Source organism: Bos indicus x Bos taurus, chromosome 7 (genome assembly GCF_003369695.1).
Source record: "Bos indicus x Bos taurus breed Angus x Brahman F1 hybrid chromosome 7, Bos_hybrid_MaternalHap_v2.0, whole genome shotgun sequence".
In the NCBI taxonomy this organism is placed as follows: Eukaryota; Metazoa; Chordata; class Mammalia; order Artiodactyla; family Bovidae; genus Bos; species Bos indicus x Bos taurus.
The window spans coordinates 107424084-107437893 of record NC_040082.1 but is presented as its reverse complement, the minus strand read 5'-3'; the positions used below and the strand labels follow the sequence as shown (position 1 = coordinate 107437893).

The 13810-nt window shown below is 50.0% G+C and overlaps 1 protein-coding gene across 1 annotated transcript in view; it reads right to left on the bottom strand.

Moving 5' to 3' along the window:
- Nucleotides 1–2799: 2799 nt before the first annotated feature.
- The window catches only part of WNT3A (Wnt family member 3A), a 69561-nt gene continuing 58550 nt past the window's right edge, over nucleotides 2800–13810 (bottom strand). The window contains exons 3-4 of the mRNA XM_027548773.1: nucleotides 10195–10460; nucleotides 2800–3305 (exon numbers count right to left, since the gene is read on the bottom strand). Of these exons, the coding sequence (XP_027404574.1) occupies nucleotides 2826–3305; nucleotides 10195–10460 (746 nt within the window). The 3' untranslated portion in view covers nucleotides 2800–2825. The remainder of the gene's footprint in view (nucleotides 3306–10194; nucleotides 10461–13810) is intronic.

Genomic DNA, 13810 nt, shown 5'->3' with positions numbered 1-13810 from the left:
CTCGGATATCAGGGCAGGGCTCAGAGGCAGTGGTAGTAGTAGGGAAGAGAGCCTGGAGGGACACAGAGAGAAGCAAGGACCCTGCTCTTGGCTTGAAGAGGTGAAGGTGTGGTTTGAGAAAGCCATCCCTTCATCCCCTGGCTCCTGTAGCCTCAGTTTTCAGAAGGCTACCCAGCTCTGCATACCCTGAATACCCTGGATTGAGGGTGGATGTAGGCAATAGCCATGGAGGCACAGCGTGACACTTCTGCCAACAGTATGCTTTGCTTGTCCTCAAATCTCTCCCTGTTTGCCTTGGAAAGATCCCCATCCCAAAATTCTGAGCATGATTCCAGGATCTGGCCAACCATACATGTAGAGACTGCTGACCCCTCCCAGTTCTTGGACACCTGAGCTATGCCCTGTGGTGGAGAGGAGGCCGGGGTCCAGGGTCAGCTCAGGCCTGAGGATGAGCAGAGGCAGGAAGGAGCCCCTGAGAGTTCTTGGCTTCATACATTAGCTCTCTGCCAGCGATTGATGTCCCTCATGACCTCCCAACTGGATTCCAGCTGCAAGAGCTGTGACTTCTAATGTGGCCTTTGCAGGGGGCAGAAGGAGGTGAGGCCCAGTTAGAAGTTCCTGCCTAATTTCCAGGCTTCTGGCTGGTGAGCCTCCAATTGAGGGGACATGTCTTGCCTCCAAGTCAGACCAGGCTCCTAGAGTGCCCCATGGCAGGCTGAGAAGGGGACCCCACACAGAGTTCATGTCCCCAAGCCCAGGAAGCATGGCCACGTAGCTAGTGCTCAGATGTCAACTGAGTGAGCATGTTGTGGTTGTTTGGGGAAGTGGCTTTCAGCTGACTTGGTGGATGTCCTGCTGCACTCCTGACTTGTGTGGGGTCTGCCCACCTGGGGCTGCCATGGTGCCCTGCTTGCTGTACCACACATCCCCTGCAACAGGCAGGCCTCCTTCCCTGCACTTTTCACAGATCTGTCTCCCCCTCGACTTTGAGACCACTGGCTGTTTCCTTCCTTCTTTGGAGTGGCCATCCGTCTTCCTTCCTCTGGAATTCTGGCTCTGGAGGCCACCACAGAGCCCCCAGGAGTCTCTGAGCTAAACATGCCCACCACCACCTCCCATCGTGGCCCCTCCCAGAGGGTCATGACCAATCCAGGTCCCACGCCTTGCTGACCCACCACCAAAAATCCAGCACAATCCACAGGCTTGTTTGGTTGTTTCTTCTTCTTCTTGTTTGTTTGTTTGTTTTTACTTTCCCCATTGTTTGAAACTCACAAGCTATGACTAAAAGTTTCTTTCATAGAAAGAAAAGGAAAACCACAACAACGCATCTGTTTGTCTAGCTCCTGTGTATGGTGGATATAGCAGCATTGGAAATAAAATTAAAACCCACAAATGCAAAATTCAAGGAGAGGAAGGTCGTATTCCTAGTGGGGTGTGAAGGTCCCTCCATTGTCTTTCCCCCTGCTTGGAGAGGAGGCCCTCGTGGACAGGGGCCAGGCAACATTTCACAGTACCAGAGGCTGAGGAGGAAAAGTCTTGGCATGGCAGTACATGGTGGGCAGTTCCTATGGGCGTTAGTTGAGGGGTCCATCGGCCTTGCTCATTCCCAGACAGGATGAATGAGTCAGATGTGATGAGGGCCAAGCCAAGTAGCCCACCGGAGACTTCACAATGGCCAGTGGCAGGTAGGTCTGGTGTACCATAGACGTAGCAGCAGGACCTGGGGGTCAGTCCTGGCCATAAGGGGCTGGGGCAGAGACCACTCCTCTGGGGTCTTTGGGTCCTCTCTCTGTAGCATCAGTGTTGTAGCATCCTCCGACTCCAAATCTCCCGAACAACACCAGGTAAGCCTCCAAGGTAGGTTATAGAGCTGAGTAGGACCTGGGCAGCAGTGCAGCCCAGTGACTCTGGGCAGCCTGAGAGTCTAGGTCCCCTTCTTGCCTTTCCTTTACAGAGGACTGTGAATGAGGGTGCTGGAGAGAGGTGCTGAGGCCATGAGGGCGGCAACAGCAAGTCTGGAACAGGAGGCTTTGCTCCTCTCCTGTGGATGAGATGGGGTACGTGTGGGAACGTGAAGACAGGGAGGTGGGAGAACCAGGCTTGGACTCTGTCAGTGGCAAAGTAGAGGGCACAGCTGACCAGGCTGCATGGTGCCTTGCTGGGGCATGGGTGGCAGTAGGGCACTGGGAAGAGGGCCTAGGTGTCTGATGCCCAGCACAGAGCAGCTGGGACAGAGTTAGGCCGCACGTCCCAGGCCTTCCCTCGGCCTACTGCCACGAGGCCCTATCTCCTGGACCCAAATCCCAGCCATTCCGCAGGGCCTGGTTGAGAGCGTTGGCAGGTATCATTGAGGGAGGAATCCCTGGAGGATATACCTCGGACCTCAGTGGGAGGGGTAGGAGGACAAGATGTTCCCCACAGGCTCTCCACAGCTCATTCTGCCAGGAGATTCTCCTTTACATAGATGAAGTCCGGAGGATGGAACCACGTGGTCTTCGGGGGACAGTAATGGCAGGCTAAATCCCTGGAGCCCCAACCCCAGAGAAGACCTGGGTTTCACTCCAGGACGGGGAAGAACTTTATACCACTCAGGAACCTCAACCCTGTCCTACCATAAAGGACCCCGCCCCGCTCCAGGAGCTCTATCTCAGAGCCCACCCCCGCCCCGCCCCGCCCACGGAGGAGCTCTACCTCAGAGCCCCGCCTCCGCCCCGCCCCGCCCACGGAGGAGCTCTACCTCAGAGCCCCGCCTCCGCCCCGCCCACTGAGGGGCCCCGCCCCCGCCGGGTGGAGCTCTAACCCGCGGGCGCCGATGGCGACGCCCTCTACTTGCAGGTGTGCACGTCGTAGACGCGCGCGCACTCCTGGCAGCTCACATAGCAGCACCAGTGGAAGACGCAGTGGCACTTCTCCCTCCGCTGCTCGGTGCGCGCGTTGTGGCCGCGGCCGCAGCACAGCAGGTCGCAGCCGTCTATGCCGTGCGAGCTCACGTTGCAGGTGCGGTCTCGCGTGCCGAATGATCCTGTTTCGGGGTTGGGCTCACAGAAGTTGGGCGAGGCCTCGTAGTAGACCAGGTCGCGCTCTGTGGGCACCTTAAAGTAAGTGTAGCGTGGCCGCAGGGTCTCCACCCAGCCGCGCGACTCGCGGTGCTTCTCCACCACCATCTCTGAGGCGCTGTCATACTTATCCTTGAGGAAGTCACCAATGGCGCGGAAGTCAGGCTGCGACCACCAGCAGGTCTTCACTTCACAGCTGCCCGAGAGCCCATGGCACTTGCACTTGAGGTGCATGTGACTGGCGATGGCCTACAGAAGCAGGCAAGCGGTGGAGTCAGGGCAGGCCCTCAACCTCCCCACCTCCCCGGAGCATGATGGCTGTGCTCCTTGCCTTAGACTTCCTTCCACTCATCTGTCAAACAATCCCTCAACCTGCTCCATAAAGCTCTGGGACTCCCAGGCGGAGCACCCTCTCCCAATGCTATCCTTGATGTGGTTCCCCTGGCAGACCCAAGATCCTGGACGGAAGGGTCTGGGAAGCCCCCTCCTGGGCTGAGTCTACTTCTAGGCCATCTATGTTCAGTGAAGGGGCTGTAACGTGACATGTAAGTGCAGGGGTGGGAAAGGGAAATGGTTCCTTCTAACTGGGGAAATCCAAGACTTTGGTCTAGAGGAGATGCGCATGGGCTGGGTTGCAAGTCTGAGGGCTGGCCTGATCTGAATAATGGGAGCACAATACCTTCAGGGCCCAGGAAACTGGGTTTATTGCATCTTAGGGGAGTGCTGAGAATTACATTATGTTTCTCCTGTGGGCACCCCAGCAGGAGGTTCTCTTCCCTTCTTTCTTTGGGGGAAGGAGTGGGGCTGGGGGTGAAAGGTCCTGTGATGTAATCAGAAATAGCCACCTGTGAGGTCGTGAGATGCGGCTGGTGGCCCAGGCTGAGAAGTGCTGTTAAGGGCACACTACAGGCTGGGTCACACTAAATCCCCAGATTTCATAAGAGGATGTAAAATATCTCGTTCAAAATTTTAATATTGATTGCATTACTGTCATGGTAACATGTTGGTTATATTGGGCTCAATAAAATTTATTATTTAAAACAAATTTCACCTGTTTCCTTTTAAAATGTGGCAACTAGAAATTGATACATACCGTGTGGTTTTCATTACACTTCTATATTAAACAGTGCTGGTCTAAGACTTCAGGTGGGCTCCGTGTCCAGATGCTTCCTCCACCCTGTTCCCCTCTCCTTGCTGTTTCTTCAACCCTTCCTTCTGATCCTGGCACTTTTTTAGGGGCATCTGTAAATTACACTCCCTCACCAAAGTCCAGTTCTGTCTAATCACCATTTTCTTCTCTTTCGTGACCAAACTTTTCCAAAGAGGAGCTGCCACTTCCCATCTCTGCCTCCTAAGTCTTTTGTTTTAGTTTTACTTTTGATCAAAGTTATATATGCATATACTTTAAAGAGTCCAAGAGTTCCTAAGACCTGTTAAGAAAAACAGGAGTTCTGCTTCCACACTCTCATTAACAGAACTTTCCTGACCTGCTAGGGGCAGCACCTTGCACCTCTGCACCTGTAATAAGATGCTTGTCTTGACCCAGGTTTGATCCCTAGGTCGGGAAGATCCCCTGGAGAAGGGAATGGCTACCCACTCTGGTATCCTTGCCTGGAGAATCCCATGGACAGAGGCACCTGGTGGGCTACAGTCCATGGGATTGCAAACAGTTGGATACAACTGAGCAACTAACACTTTCACTTGTTACTTCTTGATTTTTCAGTGTTTGGCCTTGTCTTATGGACCTATGGACCTATGTATTATGGACTCACCATGGAGGTCCCATGGGGGGACCTTATACCCCAACTCTGATGCACAGTTTTTCCAAACTCCCTCCCTACTCCAAAAACTATGGCATAGTTCCAGTTAGATCAAAACTTGGTGCTGACAGTGTTGAAAATGAAAGATGCTCAGTCGTGTCTGATTCTTTGTGACCCCATGGACTATATAGTCCATGGAACTCTCCAGGCCAGAATACTGGAGTGGGTAGCCTTTCCCTTCTCTAGGGGATCTTCCCAACCCAGGGATCAAACACAGGTCTCCAGCATTGCAAGTGGATTCTTCACCAACTGGGCCACCAGGGAACCTCACGAATACTGGAGTGGGTAGCCTATCCCTTCTCCAGCGTATCTTCCCCACCCAGGAATCAAACTGGGGTTGCCTGCATTGCAGGCAGATTCTTTACCAGCTGAGCTACCAGGGAAGCTGACAGTGTTGGGGCTTTGTTAAATGTCATACTTGGTTGAGCCACATGATGTGATTGCTTTTCTTTTTCTACAAAATATTTTGTTGTTGCTGTTTTTAATGTACTTACAGATTCAGTCTCATACACACTCTGCTGCTGCTGCTAAGTCACTTCAGTCCTGTCCGACTCTGTGCGACTCCATAGACGGCAGCCCACCAGGCTCCCCCATCCCTGGGATTCTCCAAGCAAGAACACTGGAGTGGGTTGCCATTTCCTTCTCCAATGCAGGAAAGTGAAAAGTGAAAGTGAAGTCACTCAGTCGTGTCCGACTCTTAGCAACCCCGTGGACTGCAGCCTACCAGGCTTCTCCACCCATGGGATTTTCCAGGCAAGAGTATTGGAGTGGGTTGTCATTGCCTTCTCCATACACTCTCTAGTCATGTAAATATTCTCTTCAAGACTTTCAAACACACCAGATGTTCCATGGATTTCATTTTCTTGGAGACATCTTTTTCAACACCCTTCTGGTAAATTTTGTGAAATGTGCATGTCTGCAAACAAATCTTTTCTACTTGAAAAGTTGAAAAGACGATTTAGCTTGGTATAAAAGTCTTGGCTTAAAATATTTCCCCCTTTCAGGATTCTGAAAGTATTGCTCTATTTTATTCTAGCTTTCACTGTCGTTCTTAGAAACACTGATGATATTTTGATTCCTGATCCTTTGCGTGAAATCAAATCTTCTGGGAAGTTTGGAAGGCTTCTCTGTGTCATAGGCTGTGAATTTCACAATAAGTTTTCTTTTTAAATTTTTATTTTTGGCTGTGCTGGGTCTTCGTTGCTGTGAATGGGGACTACTCTTCATTGATGTGTGTGGACTTTTTCATTGTGGTGGCTTCTCTTGTTGCGGCTCAGGGGCTCTAAAGCACAGGCTCAGTAGTCGTGGCGCATGGGCCTAGTTGTGCTGCACGTGGAATCCTCCCAGACCAGGGGTTGAACCCATGTCCCTTGCACTGGCAGGCGGACTCAACCACTGCACCACCAAGAAAGCCCTCACAATGAGTTTGGACATGGGTCTTCCCCTTTCTTACGCTAATCACTTACGTGGCCTGTTTGGTCTGAACTTCTGGTCATCAGCTCTGGGAAACTTCTTGTATTAATTCTTTACCAAATTTCCTCATCTTCATGTTCATCATTGTCTTTCTTGGACAGATCTTCTATATTTTCTAGTCTTTCCTATTTTCCAGGTCTTTGTCTTTCTTCTTATTCCTCTACTTTGTGGGAAGGCTGTCTCAACTGTCTTCCAACCTTTCTGCTGAGATTTTTTGCTGTTCTATTTTAATTTCTAAGAGCCTCCTTTCCCCCCTGGATATTCTTTTAAGTTAACAGTTTATTCTAGTTTTATGGATTCAGTATATTAACTCTCAGGGGATAGTGATGGGTTTTTGAAGTTTTCATCTCTCTTTATAATGTCTCTTTCCCATAAGTTTGGTTTTTGTTTATTTATTTTGGTCTTTATCTTTGTGGTTGCAGGAAGCCATCATGTTCAGTGATCCCTAACTACCTGCTGTATTTAAAAGTGGGGCACCAAAAACTTATTGGAACCTCCTGTACACAGGAGAGATTCATGTACTCAGACCCTCACTGTAGAGTGATCTGGCCACGTTGCTTTTAGGAGAAACCCCACATCAATATCTTCAAGTCTCTCCTCTTGGATTGGTCTGATTTTCAGGGGAGAATCTTCCATTCTCTCGCCTAGAGCATACAAGATTGGCTGTGGTACTAGGAGATTAAGAAGAGAAATGTGTATATAGACAGACTCCTTTCACTTGGGCAGCCTCCCCCTCAGCAGTCCAGACATCATCTGCTTTACCCTCATTAGGGAATAAGCCTCCAGGCTTCTGCCATGATGATGGAGGGGTGTTGTCTGGATGCAAGAGGTTGGACAGAAGAGCTTGTAGGTTTAAAGTGCTTTTAAAATAGATTTCAACCAATCTTTCTGTTTCCAAGCCCTACATCTATCTCTACTTCTCAAGATATCGGATACTAGAAATTCCTGGGGTGATTGCTTTAAGATTAAAGCCAATCTAGTTTAAGAGTTTCTATTGGCTTAAGATTCAGCTTTCTTGTCTGTACTGAGAGATTGCTTTGTGCTTTCAAAGTTTTATTGCCTTTGTCCCCTTTTCTGTTTTGCATGTTCTCTATAGTTTAGTTATATATCTTAAAATTAGTTCATTGTCATTTTAGTGATGTTCTAGGAGACTGCAGACAAAAATCCTTCGTATTTAGTTTGTCATTTTTTTTAACTGGAAGCTCCCATTCAGTTTTCAGGTCTACAGTTTCTTTGTGATTCTTTCCCAAATCTATTATATTACATTTTAGCTTTGTGAACAGAAGTAAGCATATTTTTTTTCTCATAATCTGTGTCTAATAATTTCAGTATCGGACTCTTGTTTCTGTTGCTGTTGCTGTTCTCGTTCTGCTTTGTTTTGTTTGGCTGGTTATCACTCATTCTGTCGCCAGCTCGTTTAATAGGTTATATATGATCATGTGTTGAACATTGTGTTTGAAAAATTGTTTGTAGAAAAAACTATCAGCTATCATAAGGTTATCATTCTCTGGAAAAGATTTATCTTCTTTTTCCAGGTGCCTGGGGATACCAGCAATTTGGGATCACCTTAATCCAGTTTTGAGATTTTGCTAGCCTGCACATGTGCACAAGGGCTTGTCTACTTCAGGTTTTCTTTTACTCCTCAGGATCCCGCCTAAACGGAGGAATTATTTCCCAGACATAGAACCTTTGATGGTCCCTTTTAGCTCAGTGAGGCTGCTGAAAGTGCAGCTCAGCATATATACTTTTTTCTCAGACCAGCAAATGACCCCTGGATAAATGCAGCCCCAGGCACCAGGCTTGGAGGCTATAGTCACCCTCTGAACTTTGCACTGCTAATTCCTCACTATATGGTTAGCTATTTGACACTTAACAATTATTTTTTTGGAAGTGTAGTATACAGTATTCTTGCCTGGAGAATCCCAGGGATGGGAGAGCCTGGTGGGCTGCCGTCTGTGGGGTTGCATAGAGTTGAACATGACTGAAGCGACTTAGCAGCAGCAGCAGTATACATGCAAAAGTTTATATGTCATAAGCATGAAATATGACCAAATTTCACAAATTACCAGCCTCAGAACACCAGCTCCTTGGAAACTCCCATCATGCTCTCTTCCAGTTGTTATCTTTTTTCCTGCCAGGGCGTGTATTCCAACAGCATTTCCTTGATGACTAGTGATATTGATCACCTTTTCACATATTCACACATATTGATCATTTCTAGATTTTCTTTTGTGAAGTGGCTTTCCATATTTTAGCCAACTTTCTATTGAGTTATCAGTCTTTTTCTTATTACTTTGTAGAGTTCTTTTCATACTATAACTTTAATATACAGGTTGAGTATATATATTGTGAATGTCTCCTCCAGTATGGATCGCCTTTTCAGTTTCATGGTGGTGCGGTTTTATACATTTTAATACTACTCTGCATTATCACATTTTTCTTTCATTATGAGTGCTTTTTTGGCCTGTTTAGGAAATCTTTGCCTACTCCGAGGCCACAAAGATATTTCCTTCTATTTTCTTCTAAACATTCTCTGTCTACTCTTTCCTATTTGGAAATGGGAAATTGATTTTTTAAAATATGGTGTGAAGTGAAATGGCAATCCACTCCAGTGTTCTTGCCTGGAGAATCCCAGGGACAGGGGAGCCTGGTGGGCTGCCGTCTCTGGGTTTGCACAGAGATAGACACGACTGAAGCGACTTAGCAGCAGCAGGGGTCAAGATTAATTCTTTACCATATTGTTATCCAACTGACTGAGCATCCTTTATTGAAAAGACCATGTCCCCCTTTGCACTGCACTGTCTTCTTGCCTGTGATAAGTCAGGTAACTGCATCACGTGACTATTCTATACTTGTAAATGGTGCTTTTTAGTCTTATCCTACATTTGTACTCGTCTTTAGTCAGAAGATTAACATGAGTCACCAAGTTCCCTGTTGTTGGAAATTAAAATGTTCTCTCTTCAGCCCTCTGCAATGCCCCAGTTTCACTGGCCAAGGTCAGAGCCAACTCTACTGGACATTTTCCAGCCCCTCACACATCACTTCCTATCAGCAGTTCCCCCCTGACCCTCTAATCAAGTGCTTTTCAAAAAGGCTCACAAAGCCTTTTACAACTTGGTCTCTGGCAGCCTCTCCATTCCCCACATCTTTCTTTCCCTGTTCTCCATATTCCGCCTGAACTAACTCCTGTGCATTCTTTCACGATGGGTTACCCAGAGACTCTCCTGGCTTCCCCTCATCTCACTTCAGTTCAGTTCGGTCACTCAATCGCTCAATCGGGTCCGACTCTTTGCGACCCCGTGGACTGCAGCACACCAGGCTTCCCTGTCTGCCAATGATTCTGCTTGTCTCCACTCACCACCTCTGTCACTAGAAGTCTTTTTTGAGACTCCAGTCTGGGTCTGACCTCTCCACTATGCCCAGATCACCTTGCGCGCGTGTGTGTCTGTGCATTTCTTCATTGGAGAACTTACCACACTGTGGTGTAGCAGTCTGGCTGTCTCCCTTCGGGAACGTGCAGGAGCAGGACTTTCTCCCGTCCCTCCTTCCTTGTGACCCCAACATCACAGGCAGACCTGCCATCCTGTGAGAATGCCCTAGACCTCGTGGAGCAACGGGACAGCCCTGTGTTTCAGACACTCTTGGGCAGGAGGTGAGCAGAGCCCCAGCCTGGCCATCAGATACATCCCTCCCATGGCCCACCACCCTGCCTACAGCGGGCCACACCCCTCAGGGGGCCACGGCTCACATCCTACTCAGAAAGTTCTGTTTCCCAGAGCCCCGCAGGGGTGTGGTCTTAGGGATTTCTGCTTCACCCCCAGGACTGAAGGGGGCCACAAACGTACCTGGCGCCCAGCCTCATTGTTGTGGCGGTTCATCGCGGAGCGAGCGTCTGGGCGGTTCTCCCGCGCATCTGCGAACTCCCGAGACACCATCCCGCCGAACTCGATGTCCTCGCTGCAGCCGCCCCACTTCCAGCCCTCACCGGGCGAGCCCTGATGGCGGCTGCTGCAGCCGCAGATGGCAGCGGAGCCCTCGGCGCAAGAGCGCGTCACCGCGAAGGCTACGCCGGCAGAGGCGATGGCGTGCACGAAGGCGGACTCCCGAGTAGCTGCGAAAAGAGATGACTTGCTTGGCAGGACCCGGCATGGCTGGGTGGGGCTGGCCGTGGGGGGCGCGGCTGCCTCTTCCCAGGCTGGGCCCTGGGCACCCACATGGGCGTCGGGTGCTAGACTCGCAGCGCGGTACCGCGGTACAGTGAAGGGGAGGCAGGGCTGCGGTGGGACAGGAGCGCGCGTCCCTGAGTAAGGACCCAAGGAGGGGAGAGAGCTTCCCCAAAGAAAGTATACGGAGAGCTAAGGAGCCAAGGCAAGATGCTGGGCATCACTTGTCATGGAGAACCGCAGGGACGGTTGAAACCAGAAAGTCAGATCATAACCAGTGCTGCTGAGGATGTAGAGAAATTAGAACGCTGTAGACTGCTGGCTGGGAAGGAGAGTGGTGCTTCCCGCTTGGAAATCGATTTGGCCGCTTCTTGAAAACATGTACCTACCCTATGACCTGGTCATTCGCCTCTAAAGTATTAACCTTGGAGAAAACCTGTGTTCATGTAAAGACCATGAAGCAAATGTCACTGCAACTTTATTTGTAATAGTCCTAAACTGAGTTCTAAAATGTCTATCAATAGGTGAATGGATGAAAAATAGTGTCATAAGATAAATAAGTCGTGGGTTACAGATGGCAACTAGAATTTATACTGTATATTTGGAAATTGTTAAGAACATAGATCTTAAAGTTCTCATCATAAGAAAAAGTCTTGTAACTGTGTGGGGTAATGGATGTTAATTAAACTTTTTGTGGTGATCATGTCCCAGTGTGCACAAACACTGAATCATTATGTTGTAGTAGTAGGAGTGTTAGTCACTCAGTCGTGTCTGACTCTTTGCAACCCCGTGGACTGTAGCCTGCCAGGCTCCTCTGTCTATGGGATTTTCCAGACAAGAATACTGGGGTGGGTAGCCCTTCCCTTCTCCAGGGGATCTTCCCAACTCAGGGGTTGAATCAGGGTCTCCTGCATTACAGGCAGATTCTTTACCATCTGAGCCACCAGGGAAGCCCATCACTATTTTGGACACCTAAACTAATTATAATGTTATATGTCAATTCTATTTCAATTAAAACCTGTGGCATATTTATGAAGTGGAATTCTACTTAGCATACCAGGAAAGACAGAGTGGATGAATCTCAAATTATGTGGACTGATTAAAAGGGAGACAAAAGGCAGATACTCCTTCTAGTGTCCTCCTAACCCATGGTGGAGCCCTTGTGCCCAGATGTCCTTGTTGGAAGCTTCCAGCAGCCCTGCCAGGGTGCGGCTCCTGGCTCACACGCTGCCCACTTGTGCCTCTTTCACTGCCTGCACACCCTTCCCTTCTTCACTTCAGACACCAGGTACTGAGAGGCCCAGCGAAAGGGCCACCTCTTCTGGAGCTGTCTGAAGGTCAGTGCCTCCAAGTGCACTCTGCCCTATGCTGGCCCCTCGTGCTTGGGTCTGGAGCTGAATGCCCCTCAGGAACTGGCAGACTACCTCTGACCTGATATTGGAGCTCCTGGGCCCCTGAATGCTGCCTTCTCCTTCTACACATGGAGGAACTGAGTCAGGGGATGTGGCATTTGTTTTTAGAAGGCCAATGGGGGGTGGCTGAAGCTTAGGAAGAAAAAGCCAGTGGGACTGAACTGGATCAGACAGGCATGTGAGGGAGTCAGCAGAGGCCTGCCTTGGAGAGGCCAGCTGCAGGGGGTTTCTGGGTGTGGGAGGCCTCGCCTCACCCTGGCAGACAGAACCCTAGAGGAACTGGTCTCAAAGGACAGGCAGGAAGTCGGCAGAGGAAAAAAAGGAGGCAGGGGTATTTTGCATGGGGGCTCACAAAGTCAGGGCCCCAGGTGGGGAGGGGCTGGGCTGGCAGGACCAGAGGGAAATACAGGGCATGTGGGGGACAGCCTGGACTTTGCAGAGGCTGGATCCTCAGCCAGGCTTCCCCAGACAGTATGAATGAATGCATCAACGCATCATGCCTCCTGAGTGTGTGCAAACATTTCCTCAAGGCACCAAGCCATGATCTGCTCCAGGTACAGGACCAGGTCCTGCGGGTACCCTGGGTCCTGTATGAACTGATAGAACTCACTCACTCCTCAAATCACCATTCCACATGTGTGTGGAGCACCTGCTGTTTGCCAAACCCTGCTGGAGAAACATCAGGGAGCAAGATAACCTTATGGAGCTTACCTGCTGATTAGCAAGAATTTTAAAATCCCAGGTAAAAAAATTGCTATGGACTGAGGAGTGAGCTGGAGAGATGTAGGAACAGGACCAACCAGGGCCTTCTGTGTCTGGCAAGGGGTATGTGCCCCATTTTCTCCCTGAGCTCTTCCTGGGCAGAGGCCCCACCGCAGGCCTGGGCCATGCAAGGGCTCGAAATGGCTACAGGAGAGTCATCCCAGGGGGCCGCTACCTCCTCACTCCACATCAACGCTCAGGAGGCTTTTTCCCTGGGAGGGGGATGGAGAGGGAGCTCCACCCTGGGGAGCAAGCAGAGGTTTGGGGTTGCATCCCACACTTCCTCCAACTGCATGGTCTTACCTGCTCCCAGGTTTGCAGCCAAGGATATGTGTCCCAAAACTCAGGCAGCAGAGTCAGGGAAGTGGTAAGATAGGATTCTGGCCAGCAGTGTGCACACACTCAGACTCAGCCACACAGCTTTGTACACATCCACACACACCTGAGAAAAGCACGTTTACTCCTACACTAGGAACACACAGAGTGGGATGTGTCTGAGAAAGTGCCCTAGGCACCAGCCTCTTGATAGCTGCAAGGCTCCACCCTGCTTTTGGTGACTTCTTTCTATGGATTTGCCAACACTTCTGGATGGTCCTCTGCAGACCACAGCCAACCTATATACTCCCCATGTTTTCCCCAGAGCAGGCCTGGACACCTGCTTGTTTCTGGAAACTCCCAGGTGGCAAGCACCCAGTCACAAACCCAGGAAGGACTCCCCATTTCTCCCCCATCAACCTCCCACTGACAGCTTGGTTGGGATCTACCCAAGTCTGAAGGCTGCTCTGGCCTCCTGAAATGGCCGTGGCCCATCTTGCCTCTCCTTGTTCTCAACCATGAGTCCAGACCTCAGAATCTCCCACTTGCACTAGAAGAGGATCCTAGTTGGGACAGGCACCTCCAGCTTCCAGCTTCCCCCAACCCCATCCACACATACAGACACTCACCTCATACCCATATACGCATGCACACACAGACACACACATATATGCACACACTCAGCAAGTATGCACATCCCCCTATACATACTGTAGGAGGAATGCTTTGTCCAGAGCCCATCTGGCCCTGCCAAGCCCCTTCTCCAGTCCTTGCCACTGTGTCCTTGCTTGACTTACACACAGGCTGAC